At 44.7% G+C, this 19,214-nt stretch overlaps 1 protein-coding gene across 1 annotated transcript in view; it reads left to right on the top strand.

Annotated features, from left to right (window-relative positions):
• The window catches only part of LOC112947066 (vascular endothelial growth factor receptor kdr-like), a 79,645-nt gene that overhangs the window by 46,964 nt on the left and 13,467 nt on the right, over positions 1 to 19,214 (top strand). The window contains exons 12-24 of the mRNA XM_026039073.1: positions 1,314 to 1,460; positions 2,684 to 2,809; positions 2,898 to 3,004; positions 4,285 to 4,420; positions 5,807 to 5,911; positions 8,438 to 8,551; positions 10,529 to 10,617; positions 11,993 to 12,158; positions 12,696 to 12,793; positions 13,526 to 13,648; positions 13,746 to 13,857; positions 18,263 to 18,362; positions 18,954 to 19,059. Coding sequence (XP_025894858.1) covers positions 1,314 to 1,460; positions 2,684 to 2,809; positions 2,898 to 3,004; positions 4,285 to 4,420; positions 5,807 to 5,911; positions 8,438 to 8,551; positions 10,529 to 10,617; positions 11,993 to 12,158; positions 12,696 to 12,793; positions 13,526 to 13,648; positions 13,746 to 13,857; positions 18,263 to 18,362; positions 18,954 to 19,059 — 1,529 coding nt within the window. The remainder of the gene's footprint in view (positions 1 to 1,313; positions 1,461 to 2,683; positions 2,810 to 2,897; positions 3,005 to 4,284; positions 4,421 to 5,806; positions 5,912 to 8,437; positions 8,552 to 10,528; positions 10,618 to 11,992; positions 12,159 to 12,695; positions 12,794 to 13,525; positions 13,649 to 13,745; positions 13,858 to 18,262; positions 18,363 to 18,953; positions 19,060 to 19,214) is intronic.

Genomic DNA, 19,214 nt, shown 5'->3' on the forward strand with positions numbered 1-19,214 from the left:
TAAAATGTTCACCTTGCACAGAAAGGAGATGGTGGCAGCATTTGAGTTTTCTGACTCGGTGCTGGGCACAGATTTATTGCTGACTGAGGGGAGAAATATCACCCATCACCTTATTAACACCACAGCACTATCATTCAGGACTACTACCCCTCTATAGGATTTTGGTAGAGGTCCTTTCCAGCTGCCAGCATTATATATATGTAACTATAGATGTGGACCTAGCAGATGTAATCACAAATGTTACTGGTTAAATGTATACTCAAGTGCTGTGCATTACTTACGCACTTGGGGTAAGTGGAAAGCACTTCATTGCAAGAGTATTTTCGTGCTTGCACCAAACTCTTTTTGTTCATATCCACAAAAATAGTAACAGTGCAGATCTTAAAACCTGTTTTCTTTGAATATATGAATCTAAAGAGCAGGAAATACTTCTTTCAGGTCTACCCCAGCAGAAACTCACTGACAACCCATGGAGTTGTTTCTGCTTCACAGTGAAGAATGTGAGAGCAATCAGCCCTGAGCCCTCTCAGAAGAAAACTTGCTCTGAAAAGGGAGAAATTTAGTGATCTTCTAATGGGAAGAAAGACTCAAAAAGTGCAGAAATAAGTAGAATTGAAGTAAACAAGGCACAGAAAACACTTTAGAAGCAGAGTTAAGCAACGAATTTTAACTTGGTTTCCCACTTATGTTAACGAGCAATGTGACAACAAAGGGACTGTGATGCTGCTACAGTACTTGTCACTTAGGCCCCTTGGGAGCACTGGGCTTTCAGTGCACCCTGCGGTCAGGTAATTCTCCAGATATTTTTATTCATTTAGAATTTCCACCCACACATGACACAACACGACATATACACGTGATGGCTATGGGGAAAACACAGCTAGCCCGGGAACTCGGCCATGGGAGAACTAAAATCTTAATCCCATCCTTGTAGGAATTGCTGGGGTTGGTGTTTGTCTGGTTCCTGTCAGAGAGGCAGGTTTTCTGGAGAACATGCATGGAAACAGCCCTCCCCAGCAGTTTTCCTGGCCCTGTACAAACTAGCTTTTAGATCCCTCTTTTTTATGTATTGATGCATAGAGAGGTCCAAGCTGGAGTTGAATTGAAATTTAGTTAATTTGAAAATAAGCAAAATGAACTCCCCCATTGCTCCCACAGTCGCTGGGGAGGCTGCTGCCTTGCTTTCTCCAACAAATCTCTGCCCCTTCCAGCCCAGCAAGGCCATGCAGGCAGTCAAGGTGATGAGGAGGAGGCAGAGCTGTAGGAGCTGCCTCCTGAAAACTTCTCTGTTTTTCCCTTTGTGACAACTGCAGCAAAGGCTGCCCCGTATATCATACAAAACCTCACAGACTTGGAGGTGAACATCAGTGGCAAGATCATCCTGGAGTGCAGGGTGAGTGGAACGCCGGAGCCGCAGATCACATGGAAGAAGAACGGCTACCCCATCTCTGCAGCCTCAGGTGAGTACACAGGGCCACCGGGCAGGCCACAAGTGCCCAGGAGCCTTGCTGAATCCCCATGGGATATCCGACCCCCAGAAACACGAGCACAGAGCCCAGAATACCGGACCACTGCAGAGCGTGGCCTCTGTGGTCAAGGCTGCCAGCTCCTTGTGCACTTGTCCCTTTGCAGGTGGCAGTGTCCGGGCCTGCCCAGGCAGCCGGATCCCCTGCATACATTAGCATGGCATTAGCCCGAGCGAGGAGCGCACGGCCTGCTCACAACAGACTGCAGCAAGCTGTTAGGCAGGCACCCTCTTGGGGAGGGCCCTTGCTTTGCTACTGCACATCCCACAGCATCTCCTTACTTCCCACAGCACCGTAAGGAGGAATCTCAGCTCATGTCACAGAGCTGCCTGGGGCAGGGAGCGGGAGCTCCCCTATCTGTACCTGGAATTCCTTCCCATCTCCCTGGCCTACAATTCCCTATAAATCATGGAGAAATCCGGGTGAGAGCTAGTCTTGTGACTTTAATTTTGCATCTCGAGCTAGGTAGGAAATCTAGGATCATCCATAATTCAGATCAGACTGTACGGAGCAGATACTCTTTATAGCTACTGAAATTTTATAAATAATTCTAGAAGGACAAGAATGTAACTCATCCAACCAATGGAAACATAAATAAAATATTTGGAAAAAACACCTCAGGGTAAATATTTCAGCATAGTGCATGGCAAGTTCTGTGCAGTACTTCTGTTAACAACAACAGGATCCATGGCAGAACACCCAGCAACTCAAAATGTGCTTCTCTTTTGGATTCATAGCCCTGTCTGTTCCCATTTCCACCCCAAACACAGTCTTAGGGAAACAGATGATCTCTCCATCTTGTGCCACAGAAGCAGGAAAAATAACTATGGAAGTAAATATGCTGCTGTGGATCAGAACATCCCACCAACTTCTTTGAAGGTTTTGTCAGGCTCCATCTGCGCATGATAAATTAGCAGCCAGGTCTGATGTTGATTAAATAATCCACAAACAATTTATGCAGGTATTGAGGAGAAAGCAAACGACGGGGAAGGTCGTTGCCAGACCACAGGGAAGAGAATAGCTTTGAAGTGACTCCTAGCAGAGATCAGCACCAGGCCTGCATGGACTTGACCTCCCTTTCAGTGCTCTGCTTCCTAAAAGCATTTGTGGGCAGACAGATCACTGTAATTAAATTAACCCTAAGTCCCTCACTACAGGAATTTCCATGGAAAATAATACCCTGGTCATCGAGCGAGTGAAAAAGGATGATGAAGGCCTCTATGAATGCAAGGCATCCAATGACATGGGCCAGGAAAGCACATCGGCCTTTATTAAAATACAAGGTGAGGTAAAATGAGTTGGACCAATGGGAACTATTTTTCTGACAAAGACCTTGCTAAATTTAAAATTGCCTGTACGTTTAACCTGCAGGTTCTGAGGAGAAATCCAACATTGAAGTTATCATTTTGGTCTGCACTGGCCTAGCAGCTACCCTCTTCTGGCTTCTTCTGACCCTTTTCATTCGAAAGCTGAGAAAAGTAAGAGAGCGTCAAGCCGGTGTGAATGTCTGGGGCAGATGGTAAAAAAATCTGTGCAAAATGTTCCTATAAAATTTCAGTACAAGTTTTCTGCTGATAGTCCCATGACATCTCAAGAGGTCACTTGTACTTGCGAGATTTCTACCCCCTTCCTCAGTATCAGAAAGTCAGGCTCCTCCTTTCTACGAGTTAAATTGGCTTGCAAGATTAGCAGATGAAATTTTTAATCCTCTCAGGAAAGGGCTTCATTTCAGCACTTGTCTAATAAGATTTCCCTAAAATACTCAGAGCAAAGGAAGCCCTGTTTTAAGGGCTTTAACTAGGATATTCTAGGATGTTTGTTCTACAAATAAGCCCAAACTACACAGTTTGTTTTATCTTTGAGGCTCTCTGTTGCTTTACCTCCCACTTGGGACTTGGAAAAAGTAAAGTTACAGTGATGTTCCAAAGAGCATTTGATAAAGTCGATCAATTTTAAATTTGATTTTCCTATAACAAACAGCAAGTAGAGTGGAAACCACAGGTTTGTGCTGTGAAGCTCACACTAGGACTATAATCCTAATGCTGATCCTTAACAGTTGAATATTTCCCCTCCTATTGAAAATACAGTGATTACATGCACATTTTCTCTCTTTGCAGCCAGTCTAACAGAGTTGTGAATAGTAAATTTCCTATTACATTTTACCCTCATACGCTCTGGTCTACAGGTTCCACCCAATCCCAGTTTTTCACCAAACAGCATTAGCAGTAGCTTTTTTCAACATCTTACAACTAATTCTGAGTTAGAATAAGCAGTAGCTATGACAAGGATAACTGTGGAGTCAGGCCCTCAGTTTTATGAATGGTAAAGTCACATAACGTGTTTCTGATTGTGCAAAGCAAAATGCTGATGAACTGCCAAAATGCATCCAAATATGCTCAGCAGGGTCCTCAGAAATGCAACTCATGGAGTCCCCCTAAAAAGCTCTGCCTTCCTTTAATAGCTACAGGCAGAAGAAGGTGATAGATTTTGTGTCCTCAGAGTTTACCAACATTAATCAGTGACTCTTCTGAATATCCACAAGTGGCAGGAATATATAAACATTTATTTCCCAGATGAAGGGGAAAAGAAAAAAGGCAGGAAGCTGGGAAGATGCATCCATGGTTCAGAATAAATTTCAGAGGTCAGACTGGAATTCAAGGAACGCCCCCCCTTGCACTCAGTCTCCTGGATGTCAGCTTGCTCCCATTAGAGTTGTGGGGTAAATACTGTGAATTAATTCTCTGCATCCTGTTTTTAGCCTGATGCCACGGACATTAAAACAGGATACCTGTCAATTATAATGGATCCAGAGGAAATGCCTCTTGATGAGCAGTGCGACCGCCTTCCCTACGACAGCAGTAAATGGGAGTTCCCAAGAGACAGACTGCGGCTGGGTGAGTGGCTGGGCATTGCTGTCGTAGAGAATGATGATTTCTGATGGGCCTCAGTTTCCCTGCACAGATTGTATAGTCCAAGGACCAACTTACCATTTAGTGCCTGTGGAGTCCCAGCCTTGGGGATGAATTGGAGATGAGGCAAAGAATTCAAGACCATCCTTGTTGGGGGCTGAGCTAGAGATTTGATAAGAAAAGCAAAGATGCCACCTCTCAAACCAGCCATTGCCTCTTCTTGCCCTTGAAGAAGTGACACCAGGTTCTTGGCAGAGAAGACATCAGGGTGGCAGTACCTGCCCTGTCAAGAGCTTCATTTCACTCCCACCGAGGACAAGGGGAATGGACGTGAATGTTAAACAGCACAGACTTTCAGTGAGTTTGCTATGGAAGAAACTCATCAAGTCATTAACTATTCAGCTCTTTATCGACCATTTGAACTTGGCTTTGAGTTGTAAAGAAAAGTCAGGAAAATGAACAGTCATTTTTACAAAAGTCTTCTTTCAAAAAAAGAACCAAATTTCATTCAGTAGGTTGGCACAAGGGATGATAGAGCCTGTGCTCTAGAGCCAATCTACTGAATGTACAAAACAGATAGGTATGTACAAAACAGACTGTATTTACACTAGGAACCAGCAGCAACCAAATGCACCAATGTACACACTGAATATATGTGTGCTGGTGTCTGCTCTTGGTGCTTTAGCTGGGAAAGGTGGAGGAAGGAGAAAGACAAAAATGAAAATGCCTGGGAAGATGGTGAATCACAGGGACAAAGTGGCAGCACCAGAGCATCAGACAGTGATGCCCCCGGGGCCTGCTGCATTGTGGCTCAGAGCCCTCAGAGCTCACGAGGTAATACAGGTTGGAAAATTCAAGTGAAAGGGAAAATAAGAAAGATTATCAGCTTAAATTCCACTTAATAAAGCTTTTATGTCAACTTAATGTCTATAATGGAAGGTTTACAAGTCCAGGCTCTCTCCATGATTGTAAGTCATGATATATCAGAATTCCACAATTCCATGTTCAATGTGAACTCTTAATTTTTCTAGGCTTGGGGATATTTATACATAATGTTTTTTGTCTTTGGTATACATATTTGTCAAGTCATTGATATATATTCACCCTTGCCTCCAACTGAATCCAGATTTATTTATTCTACTCTGTTCTATCACATTCTGTATTGCATTAAAGTCATATGGATATAAACCATAGGGTTCATATGCATATGCTGCAATATGTGATACAGGCTGCCGGTGACTCTCGGTCTGTGCTGTGCCTGGGCTTTGGAGTCTTGTGTTCCTTGCATAGCTGAGAATGCACGCTCCCCTTTTATCTGATGCAGACTGTCGTAAGTCCCCCTTGGCTCACTCTTGACTCTTGCTTCTCTAGGTAAAACACTGGGTCACGGTGCTTTTGGGAAGGTGGTGGAAGCCTCTGCTTTTGGCATTGATAAATCTTCAACCTGCAAAACAGTTGCTGTTAAAATGCTTAAAGGTACATATCCCTCTGAGATTCAGAAGACTCCTCAGGGAACCTGCGGCTAGAAGGCGGCTAGAAGGTTTTCAGTTCTCAACTCCAAGCCAGTCCCAAGTTCATTGTGTTCAGGAGGGAGTGGGTTTGCCATATGGGAGCAATTAGTCGTTAGACAGTGGATGCTAATGCGTAGGAAACGACAAGCGGGCTCCATGCTGTGCTGCTGATTAAGTCTTGTATTCCTAGAGGAGGAGAATGGCAGCTTCCAGGTCCGCAGGGTTAGGAGGGAAGCAGATTACAGAATGTAATTACATCAGATAGGCTGAAATTGGATCTAAGGCTTCGATCACAGCCCTTCCAGATGTAGAACAGTTCAAGGGGCTGAAGAAAAGCAATGCCAAGGGATTGCATTAGGAACAACTTGCTTGCAATTATTGAAATTAAGGAATGCTGTTGCTATTCAGTGGTGAGGAAAGGGTGAACTCACAGACTATTCTTCCATTTTACATTTACATGCAAAGACTTTGCAGACAGCTTATGAATAAATACATCAGCCAGCACATTGACTGCTAGGGTTGCAGGTTTTTAGCTGTTCACTTCAGATTCTGTCTAAGGTATAAACTGAATGTCTTTCCATAGCCCAAAGTGCTTTGCATTGCTGTTGCATGATGTATTAACCCCTGCAATGCCATAATTCAGGAACTTCTCTTATATCATAGTATTCGGCTTCTGTTGCCAGCTACTGCTCCTGCTGCTCAGCTACCTCCCGTTTCTCTGAAATGCCAAAATCCATCAGTTTGTCACCATTCTGGGCCTCCTCTGCTCCTGGTCTCCTTTCTCTGCATCACTAAAGAGATCTTTAGATCACCTGCTGCCTGTTCCTTCCACTCGCATGCCCATCTCCAGATCCTGCCCTGAAAGACCCTAGGAGTCCCTCATCCATCCAACTTCCCTCTCCATCAAAAACTCACTGCCCTGGATAACTCCAGGTTTTCATTTACTTCCATGTGTGTTTGTCAGCTGACCCTCATGGCAAATTCACCCTGCCTGCACATACTCCATAAGTTCTGACAATTCCTCCATCTAATTTTACGCCTTTCTCCCCCAGTGGACACAGCAGCCTCCTGCTCTAACCTGGCCTGCCCTAGCTGACATGTCCATAAATCTGCATTTTTCTGAATATCCTCTAGTGTGAGTCAGCCCATTCAGAAGAAGAAGCAAACTAAAAAAAAAAAAAACAAAAAAAGAAAAAAAGAAAAGCTCTGGAGATGGCTGCATTACTGTAATTCCAGCATATCTGTCATTTCCAAGAAGTATCTTGGTATCTGTCCTGGGCTGAAGGCTCTATCTTAATGCACTAGATTATCTGGAGCCTTTCAGAGGCTGTTGTGTTTGGATTTTACTCGGCATGTGTCCCAGCTCATGCCAGGATAAATCAGAAGCAATGGCACCGGAGGCAACAGCGAGACGCCCGTGTTCAGCACCGGCTGACTGCAGGAATCTTGGCCTTGGAGTAGCCCCTTCTTCATGACACATAAGTTGGTGGAATATTTGTTTATGCAGAATTCTGCCGACCGATAAGGAGGTTCCGTTTGTCACACCAAACAGTTTATTTTGTAACTATTTCTTCATCTTTAAATCTTACATGATGCAAAGGCGGAACTGGAGGATACACTATGCCAACAGGCCACAGGCCCTTTTATTAAAATTCAGTTTGATTATGAAAGTTTTGTCAAGATGTTGGTGGAAGCAAGCCAGCATCTGAACTACATATTATACAGGGACTGGGACAGATTAGGAAGGAATGTCTATGTAATCCAAATCTTCCTTTCCATTCTGGCCTGGTGATGCCTTCACTTTGGTACCAACAGAGAACTAAAAATCTTACAATTGGCTAACCAGTGCTCTGTTGAGTGCTGAGGTAATGGTTCACAAGCAAATATTCCCCTGCTTTGCTGGGAGATGTATTTCTTGAGTTGCTGAGATCTCACCTGCAGGAGATTTAGTAGCATTCTCCCAGGACACGTCCTACTGCACATTCTGCAGTGTGTTTTGGGACCCGTCTTGCAGATGTGTTGGGCTCCACCATCACCTGCACTGCAGAGTTGCTCTGTACTCAGGAAAACTAGACTGAGGTGCTGCAGAGAGGTACTGCTCAAGCACACAGCACTTAAAAAAGGGAGCATAGTTTTCCCCGTTGTTGTTGCTTGGCTGGTTGTTTGCTCCTTTGCCAAGCTTGCAGAATTCAGTCCTTGCAAAGGCTCTCCAGTATCTGATGTGGGGGGTTCTGCTGCGGGGCAGTAACCCTCGGTAACCCATGCTGGAGAAAGGAAGAATCACTCAAAAGATAAAGTGTTATTTCACCCTGGAAAGGTCAACAGCAGACAGTGAAGCGGATGAATTCTTATCCGCTTAGGAGTCTGAAAGGCAGAGATACTGCAAGTAACCTGGGTGGGTTTCATTCTCAAGAATAAACAGGATCTCGCTGTGTCCTGTTAAAAATATCCTGTTGTGTAAATATGTTTTTGTCCTGTTTATCTTAAGCAGAATGTGCAACTACTAATGAGTGCAAGGCTTTAATGTCTGAGCTGAAGATCCTCATCCATATCGGACATCATCTGAATGTCGTCAACCTGCTGGGAGCCTGCACCAAAGCTGGAGGTGAGAAATGCTGAATCTCCTAAGTAAATAAGGAGCAAAGAAAAAACACTTTTCAGATTCCATGGGCTTTGGATGTGTCTTGTGGGGAGAGATTTGAGAGTACTTGAGGACAGGTGTTTTGTGTAGTATACAGGAAGCTTTAGGCATTCCAGGCCAAATGGAGCAAGAGCTGAGGACCTTCACGGGGCTGAGCTGACACGAGTGGCTCTCCATCACAGACTTGGACAAAGGGGTCTATAAAACTTAGAACTTTGTCACGGAAACATCCCTTCCTTTCCCATGTTGCCATACAAGGCATCCTTGTCTCTTACTATACCATGCTTTAAATTCAGGCTAACATCTCTCAAAGATGCCTCTTCACTGCTTACAATGAACTTTAAACCAGTCCCCAGCGCGCAGATTTAGGAGTGCTGAAGACAAAGAAACCAGAGTAAATAAATGAAGGGGAGAGAGTGAGAGAGCTGGTGTGCACATCTGCTGTCAGCTGAGACTCTGAAGCAAAGGTTTCTCAAAGAACATGTGGTTGTCCAGTCAAGAGAGAAAAAGAAAACTTCAGTGAGGCGGATTTGGTAGGATGCCAGGAAAGAAATCTCCCCTCCAGCAAGATATTCCCAGCTCTTCAAGGAGCCATCAGCAAATGGCAGCCGCAGATACTGCTGCAATCTGGGAGCTGTGGATGGGGAATTTCCACAACTTGTTGCAGCTCTGCGAGCCCCAAAAGCTTGCTTGGGAGGACGGCTTTACAAGATTCACATGCATATGCAAGTAGCCCTAGCCAGCAGCAAGGACACAGCCTCTGAATAGCAGGGAAGCAACACTGTGAACACGGGGGACTTTTCTCTCCTGTCAAGTCAATGAGGCAGCTTAACACACACAGGTGCCTAAAACATGGCAGCATTGCTAAGAAGACAATATTTATTAACCAAAACACTAATTTAGCCACAGGCTTCTAGTTGCATAGCAAAATACATCCAAGTAATGGATCGGGTAGTGTGACTGTCCCTTCTGCAAGGGGCTCTTCCTTGCAGGCACCCCTGGGCTTCCTGCTGTCGCGGCGGGCTGTTCACCTGCGAGCAACGCAACCACTTGAAAGAAAAACAGCCTCAAGCTCTCGAGACAGGCAAGAGAGTAACTGCTAAAGAGCTGTTCTGCTGTTGCAGAATACTGCGATCTCTCCTTCCTTGTTGAGTTATACATAAGCACGTAACGCTGTTCCTGATGAGAATGGCTCCTAAGCAGGCATGAACATTATTTTAACAATATAACAAATAACAAATCTTAACACCTTGGTAGAGAGACTGGTGTTAAGCAGCTCACACTAATGTGTAGAATGTGATCTACAACGAGGATATAAAATATGGGGAGGTTATGCCTAGGAAGCATTTCAGAAACATGAATAAAGCACTCAGTGGAGCCTTGAAGCTGTAGTGGATCCTCAGGGCCCTCATGAGGGACCTTTGACTTTAGGTTGCTCAGAAGAACGGCCGGCAGAGACGCCCTTTGCACAGCAGTCACATTGAATCCTACCATAGTTTACACAGAAACAAGAAAGGAATAAAATGACAGGACTTTTCTGGCTTTGAAACAGACCAAATATTTTGCAAACTTTTGATTCAGACCTGGCCGTGACCCTGGGTTTTTATTGCTTGCCCTGGCATTAGCCTCACCCCAAACAGACATTCATAAAGGCCGCAGAGAAAAAGGGCTTTTGCATGATAAACAATCTTAATAACATATGGGGCTGTATGTATACATGGGACTGTATATTCTCCTTTATCATTAGGAATCTTCCTTTGCCTAGAGGTGAAGAATTAAAAAACAACTGTTCTCATGTAGTGGGGAAAAGGGAAGACTCAGCCCCGTATTCCCATCTTTCCATACCTGTACTAGCATGACTGCCCATGTACCCCTAGGGTGTCACCTAAGTAAGTGCTTTGCTGAGCTTCTAAATTCACTTGACTTTCCCTTTCTTTTTAGGTCCTTTGATGGTCATAGTAGAATACTGCAAATATGGAAATCTATCCAATTACCTAAGAGGAAAGCGAGGAGATTTCATTGCATACAAGGTAAAAAAAATCAAAAAACAAAGCTCAGAAACAAAAAGGCTTCTCATCATCCAAGACAAAGGATTCACGGCCATTGACAACAGGCTGAGTTTTGTTCTGCCTTCACCCTGAGACAGCTCAGTTTCTATTTATATATTTATACAGGCACTTTAATTTCCCACCACATTTCAGTTCATATGAGCAAAGAAATGTAACTTTTCCCCTGAGGGTCTCACTGCCAGACTCTCTCCAGCACCTCCTAAAGGATCAGTTGCAAATGCCCAAGCACCCCTGGGTACTTGGGACAGAAAGGAGACTTCTCGGGAGATGCCACCCAGCACAAGGAGGCACAATAAAAGCCCTGAAAAGCTGTCAGGAACTGAGCTAGGAGGACAAGTCGGATGTGGGGATTTATTTGGTTTCCCAGTATTGTGAGCAGCATTTGTGTTGGTGCGAGCACAAAGCAGAGGAGCGTAACGGGGACTGCGGCAGCCATGGGGAGAGGCTGGTGCTGCCTCCTCGCTGCGAAATCCAGTGTCAAAAGGGCTCTCGGAGCCAAGCCCTGCCAGAAACTGCAGTCTCCCTAGGATCATTTTTACAGATCATTCAGTTATTATTACAGGGTACTGTGCACAGGCCTGACAGCACAGAAGGTGCCTTATGTAAGAAAAGGAGATTTTTCTGGCACAGTCACTCAGCCATATCCCTTTCCCAACATGGTTTCCATGGACTGCAGGGACAGCTATGCTCCTGCCCTGGGAGAGTGACACAGCTTTGTTTCTGTGTACATCACACCCATACCTTGCTGTGATTTTAGCCTGGGTGCCTAAATGTACAGAGGTACACTCTGTGATCATCTAACAGTTTTACCCAGGCAGCTTCAAGCCATTTGTCTTAGAGCAGGAGCATTTGTCGGCCCAATATGGTCAATATTACGTTTATACAGTCTTCAAAGCAAATAAAGGCTGTGTTACCTGAGTCTGGAGGATAGCAAGGTTAGTTTAGCTAAGGGCATAGTACAGCTAAAAGCCACCTTAGCAAGCCAGGCAGCAGCACATTCTCCAAACCAGCCACCACTTGGCCTCTTTCCAATTGGTAAAAGAGCCCACAGTGGAGATACAAGAGGGAACTGAGGACTACAGAGGGAAGCTCTCACGGGACAAGTATGAAGCTATTGGGGTATGAGTGGTAGGAAGCACTGTACGAATCAGTAGGAAATCAGACTTCATTAGTTCTGCTACTGCTCATGGATCATCATGTTCAAACATGCTTTGAGCACCTTCAAAGGACCCTTATCCATATGGCGCTCTATTAAGCACCTTCATTCCATCAGGTATCTTTGAATGCCCAGGCATTGCATCATCAAAGCTGAAAATCAGATTCATATCATTTCTAGTCCCAGGAAAACTCGGACCAAGCAGAGAAAAGTCTCGACGAGTCCAACAGTGATTTAACCGAACTGATCAAGAGGCGCCTTGAGAGCGTAGCCAGCACAGGAAGCTCTGCCAGCTCAGGATTCATTGAAGATAAGAGTTACAGTGACTCAGAAGAAGATGAAGAAGGTAAAATAAACCTTCCTACTCCCAGATCTTTTATTGTAAAGATTTCTGTTACTTCTCGCTCAACCTTGAACGCTGCCATACATGGTTTCACACTTTATGTCCAGGCCTTATTCTGGTTGCTGACTTGTTTTGAAAATCAGAAGTTCTTTTTCTTCCCTGTACCCGCCTCTAACTTTCTCACGTCAAAAGATCTGCAATAATGTATATGTATAAAAGGGTTTTTTGAGGTGTGGGAGGAGCAATAGCCCATATATTACCAGATCTGGGGGGGCAGGCTGCCCCCAGTCTCTTCACACTGTGACTATGAACAGGCCCTTTCACTTTTATCCCCAGATGTTGTTTTCCCCAGTGGTAAATGATATGACTAATGGTGGGTAGAGCTTCTTCAAGGTGGAGTTATGACACTTTGAAGAGGGCCCATGAACCTAACAACGTTCAGCTGCAGGGCTGGGATTATCAGCCCGGAACTGGGACTGATGGTGCAGAAGTTTGAGAGCTGCTGCTCTACTGCCTTGCTGTGTCTGTGATCTCTCCTAGATGCTGAGGATTTGTACAAGCGGCCCTTGACTTTGGAGGATCTGATTTGCTACAGCTTCCAAGTGGCTAAAGGCATGGAGTTTCTTGCCTCAAGAAAAGTGAGCTTACTAAAACTTTGGGGCTGAACTTCTGGCATGAAATCATAGCTATCAGATGTGAAGGAATCCAAATATACTTTTGAGACTGATTAATCTTTTATTTGCATCTGTAATACAGTGTTGGAGATCACATTAGCTCTCCTCATGATGTAGTAAGTAGCATGGAAGGAGCTATGGAGGAGTCTTCAGCATGTTCTTGGCCAAAAGGACTGGCATTTGTAATGTAAGTTTAGATAGAAGGAGTGAAAATATCAGTCCATTGACAGCACTGTCTTATAAATTCAGGAACTCTTTGTCATAGAAGAAGATCCTTCTAGTACAGTCAGCAAAAGTACTTCTGAAAAATGTAGAAGGAGTGCACACCTACTTGTCAGTAATGGCAACTACGAGCCAAGTTAGTGTCTCTTGCTGCTTTGTAGCTGCTTTGGACCTCTTGGGACCCCTTTTGCACCTCTCCCAAGTTTGCTGCAGAATGGTTAACTCCAAAATGGCACTGCCCTAGACTCATGGTACCTGGGGAAGTTATTTCACATCAAAAAAGTGTGAAAATCGACTACTTTTCTCAGCTTGTTTCCTACTTTCTCTTTTGCAATATAGTTAGAACAGATTCCCAGAGGTATCTGCCCTCTCTAACCTTTTCCCAACAAAAGCCCTTTACCTTTCCACTTCCCAAGGAGGCCTTAAGCCATTCCTGGGATAGCCTCTGATCTATCCCACCCTGTTTCTCCCCAGTGCATTCATCGGGATTTGGCAGCAAGGAACATCCTGCTGTCAGAAAACAACGTGGTGAAGATCTGTGACTTTGGGCTCGCCAGGGATATTTACAAAGACCCCGACTACGTCCGGAAAGGAGATGTAAGTGGAAGGGAAATGCTCAGCTCAAGTTTTTCTCCCCCTTGGGCTGGGGCAGACGGGTAACAACCACAACATGCCATGTCCTCTCCATCTTTAGGCAAGGCTTCCCCTCAAATGGATGGCTCCAGAGGCTATTTTTGATAAAATCTACACGACTCAGAGTGATGTATGGTCTTTTGGAGTGCTGCTGTGGGAAATATTTTCTCTAGGTAAGAGTGGTTTAAAGCATGTGTTTTGTTTTTATTTTTTTCTGATCTATGGCATTATAGTCGTGAAAAGTCCTTAACAGAAAAAGACAATATGGTGCCCTGTTTCTATCCCAGCTAGTACAAGTGCCTAGTGCCTATCAGGTGCAAAATGAAGTTCCTGGGCTGAAGGCAATGAGAACTCTGTCAGGCAAAGCACAGGAATACAGTGAATATTGGGGCAAGGGAACAAAACAAAATAAAAACCCTGGAATTGACATTTGTAATAACTGAGGCCACCAGAGCGTAGAGATAATGCAAACATCGCTGTTGCTCTAGAGTAAAATATTTCTTCCAGAGCAATGAAATCGCTTCCCTGTCAGGCCGTATGTCCCCCGAAGCAGCTCCCTTCGTGGGCTGACATTGCCAGGGGCAAACCACGGAACGTGAGGGGCTTTGTCCACACAGCCCTTTCTCCCAGCCTCATTATCTCCTCTACAAAATCTACAAAAAAAGTTTTTCTAAGCAAGAAAAATGTATTGGCAAGAGCCACCATCAGATTGATATGGGAACCAGGGCTAGACTTTGCGTAAGTTATTTTGGCAGCACACAGGTGGACTGCATACTTTTCTGGCCATATCATTTGCAAGCCACAAAGTTCCTGAAAGAACTGTAATATTGTCCTTTACGTTCCATAGATTTGCCTTATGCTGCTGCTAGAAATGGGGGCCTCGCTGGGATCTGGTTACTGTCCAGCAGATAAAGCCCTGAAATTCAGACAAGCGTTACAGATAGTTGGACTACACTGCTCCCAAATTCTCCTTGCAGAGTGGCAAGGCTTTTTTTCCAGAGGGAGTTTAGGAATGTCAGCTTCTGGCTTCTTAATCAGCATTTGCAGACAGAAGAAAACAAGAAGCATTGTGAGCTTAAGCTGCTGAATCTTAAAGCAAGCCCTGTAATCCCCTGCTATCTGTGGTTCATGGATCAGCTGGAATTAATGATTGGGCTCAAGATGCCAAGTCCAGATCTGGATGCAAAGTCTGGAGCTGTTCTTATCCTAAGCTTTAGTTAAGGTTGGCTGCAAAGATCACAACCTGATTTCAGTCCCAGTCTTTGATTTGGGCTTTTCTCTAGTTTACATTAGCATGTGACAGAGAAAGTCAAAGTTTTAACCACTCAGGTGGTTAAAATCCACAAGTGGAAGTTTTGGCTTTCTCTGGAGTTCAGTCATAAACATATACACACACATTCAGAGTTTGCCACTCTGGGGCACCACCTCCACGGCTTTATAAGGCAGTACCTGCTGCCCGTGCTTTGAAATATCCTAGAAGGATGAAGCTCAGATGAAGCTCAGCAATGTGCCAGTACTAACGGATGATTAGGGAGCAGGGACCAGCAGGAACAAGCGTGGTCAGAGACAGACAGTCTCTCCACCCCGCATCTCCAAGGAACCAAATGAATTGACTGCTGATAAATGGCAAGGACCACTTCGGAAAGCAGACTGTTAGTGCCATTCCTAAAGGTCCTCATGGTGCTGAACAGATGTGAACTGCTGATCATTTGGCCTTTAATACCAAAAGCCAATAAAAATAATAGCATATTCACTAAAGTTCATCCCTATTATTACCTTTCTTCATCAGTTAGCTACTTTCCTTTCATTTGATGTGGCCTCCGCTCTTAATGAAAGTGCTCAGCTACGACAATAGCCCGTCCTCTTCTGCAGCCAGAGGAAGCCGCTAAATGCCGCCGGGGCTGCAGTGCGGGGAAGAGCTGCTGCCCTCCCCGGGCTGGAGATCACAAGCCACGCTCTCCACTCATGGCACATGTTCAAAAGCCACTCATTTTCTCTAAGAGGGTTTTTCATACAGCTCATCCAGGCATGTCTGTGGTTTGGCACTGCTCACATCTGCAGCTTGCATGATAAATATTTAATTAAGGATTTGTGTCACTGATTGAACTCTCTTATGTAAAAGTTTTACAGATCATTGAGAGCCAGGGGATGGAAAGTTATTTGTTGTTGCTACAGGGTATGTTTTGGCCCATGTCTACAGCTGCTGCCATTTACAGGGTCCTCCAGGTTTAGCACTCTAAAAGAAAAGGAAAGATAGAGACTAGCAAGATGCCCCGATTCCTTTGGACGTGGGTCCTGCCAGGATCGGAAGGTGGATGAAGCACTACAAGCTCCCTCTGGAATGGTGGCCCACTGGATCCAGGGAAAGGTTGTCCCGAGGGACTGATCATTTAGATTTGTGGCTGCTTCTGCACCAGGCTTTGCTATTAACTGTTGAAATGGGGTCAGAGCACCTGGTGTCAGGTAATGCCAGCAGTTTTTAATACATCTTGAAATCACTTCTACAGCGCATTACAAAATGTCAGTGTCTCCTGGAATGTAAATGTGCAGCACTCACAAGGCAATCAAAGGTAATTATGTCAACAAGCAGCGCCAGGCAGTAAAACATCAGCATCTTATTATCCTACTGAAATAAAAGCAAGATCAAAAGACTGATACCATATCCAGTGCATGCCACATCTTTGAGCGTTTTGCAACAGATTTTCCCTAAGGAAAACGTCATGTTTAGACCTTATACCATATGTCTGAACCTCAGGATCTCAAATCCAAGTTATTAGGCATATCACAAAGTGTAGATGATATATGAATGGAGGGGGAAAAGGGGGAATTAGTTGCCTGCCTTTGAGATCAGAGCTGCCTCCAGCTGGTAAGAGCTAGCACGGGCCAAAACACAAACCAACACCAAGATCCATTAGATCCATTTTTCCTTGTCTTCTCTGTCCTCTCTCCCACCAAAATACTGTATTAGATTTCCATAGGATATAATCACGGAAAGGTAACTCAGATTGCCAGAGCAAGTCAAGTTCTCCATCCCTCCTCATCCCATCCTACCAAGTGTTGTCCTAAGATCATCAGTCCCAATCAGTGTATTTGCAAATCTAGTTCTTACCAGTAAACTCTGCTGTGATCATGAGCAGGAGGTAGCCAGTGAGCTCAGCAAAGCACAGGCTCTGCCGTGCCGCAGCTGGAATGGCTGCTGTGTGACATCACTGCAGGCACCTATGGCATATAATGGCACGAGATCGCGGAACACAGCTGGAAATGAAAGGAGAAGGCTACGCAGCCCTGCTATTCCTTTAGCAGAGGATGCTCCCTGATATTTCCAGGCTATCTAACTCCAGGGAACAGTCTGATACTGTGATTTGATACTTCTAATGGTATTTTTCACACCAAGGGATTGCAGAGGAGCTGTGGCTAAGAGTGCAGAGCATCACCTGCCTGCTTGCTGCGCTGAGATGCTCTCACAGGGAGCTGCCAGTGCTTTTGCCCCCAGTGCAGTTTTGCAGATTGAGTGGTCACATTCAGAGAGCTGAATAATTCTGCACACAGCCACATTTTGGCATCATTTTCAGTTCTTCATCCAAAACATTTCTGCTGTACTTGTTGTGCCCCCAAGTGCACAGTATATGATGGTGTTTCCAAACTGGTAAAAATATATGCAGGAAATCAGACAGGAATGTCAGAGAGAGTAAATCATACACAGATTTCTCAAGGCCTGGCTGTAGATCCTGATCCCCTTCAGCCCCCTGCGTTAAGACCTGATTAAATGTTCTTCCAAATTCACCATCCAGCCTCTGGAGTGCCAGAATGTGGAAGGAAGGGTTTGCTTCCATTTCAGATGCAGATCTGAAATGTGTGCTGAGGAGGAGGGGAAGGAGGAGAGCTTACACAGCTCCAGACACATCAGCAATTCATTCAGGAACATTTCTAGCTTCAGACATGCTTGAATTTTATCTGTGAGGTCTGGATTAATAAGTGATTAGCAGGTCTTAATTTACTTCATGTGTCTTCACTTAGTGGAAGGTGCTGGTAGACAGACAAGCTAGAAAGCAGTACAAAATTAGTTGAATTACCAAGAGGTCACTGAAATCTCAAACCAAAAACATTTGTTTCTCTTCTACCCTGGCTATATTACAAATGCAGAGGAGTGAGCATGACTGAAATCTCTGAAAGAAAGAGCTAGTTTTGTTTGCAACGAAAACGTGTGGGGAGGTTTTAGTGGATTGGATGCATCTGCAGCAGCGTTGGGGACTGCTCAGTCATTGCTATAGAGCAATGAGTAGTCTGGTGCATTGGCAGCATCAGCACGCACCTTCCAAAGGGCTTTGCTGGCTGAATTCGTATCAGAGTGGCCACGTTTCAAAGCTGTGAGCAATTTGTCTGTTATGCCATTAATGCAAAACCCACTTTTGATGGGTCAAACTTATGAAAATGCTTAAGTATCTGCATATTACTCTGACTGAAAGAGAGTGGGCCTGACCTCAAGGAAGCTTTTGAGCCCCATGAAATGCACTGAGATTCCTGTGGGCCAGCTGAGCTGGCATTCCCAGATTGAGCCGTTCTGGATTTCTCCATCAGGTGCCTCACCATATCCTGGAGTGCAGATAGATGAAGATTTCTGTCGCCGGCTCAAAGAAGGAACCCGGATGAGATCTCCTGAGTACTCTACTCCAGAAGTGTAAGAGCTCCTCTTGGTGTATTAAGAGCTAATAAATGCCATCCAAGTAACACAAAATACAGTGTATTTAAGTGAAGATAAGGAAGTTGTCATCTCATCAGTTCACAGCTATATGTTCTGTACTCGCTTTTAGTAAATGTTTTGGCTGTGCAAATCTTGGTGTCCTGATACCACAGACCAAAGCTAAAGAAAAAGCAAGCTGTGACTTTTGCCTAGTAAGGGAACTGACAGATAACATCAGTTGCAGCTTGTGAATCTCAGTTCAGGAGACTATTGTGTCTGCCTTGCCTTCCAGACAGAAATTAGGCATCCACAGCTATAACCTACTTCAGCAACATCAGTGGGGCCCATCATTCATATTTGAAGTTAGGTGAGAATAAAATCTGCTGGCTCAAATGAAACAGGAATATAGAAAGAAAGAACATCCTGTGTGGAAAATAGAATTGAATTTGAGCATAAGCGGATTTGAACCTATTTTATCCCAAACTGTCCAAAGAACGATGACCAAGACGAGCAGTAACAGTAAGAAACTGCTTGGAAGCACAGACCTTACCCTCCTTTCCTTTGATCACTGTGTGTGTGTGTGTGCAGCTACCAAACGATGCTGGACTGCTGGCATGGAGTGCCCACAGAGAGACCGACCTTCACTGAGCTTGTGGAGCGCTTAGGAGACCTTCTTCAGGCAAATGTACAGCAGGTACAGCAATGCAAACATTCCTTACACAAATGTGTACATAGGTGTACGTATGTGTATGTGCATGTGCACAGGCAAAGACTAGGTTGAGCAGCAGTGTGCAGTATTTGACTCTGTAACAGCTCTTGTAAGGACTCTGGCTGCTGGGATGAGTAAAG

Source organism: Nothoprocta perdicaria, unplaced genomic scaffold, assembly GCF_003342845.1.
Source record: "Nothoprocta perdicaria isolate Ctin4 unplaced genomic scaffold, notPer1 scaffold_22, whole genome shotgun sequence".
Taxonomy (NCBI): Eukaryota; Metazoa; Chordata; class Aves; order Tinamiformes; family Tinamidae; genus Nothoprocta; species Nothoprocta perdicaria.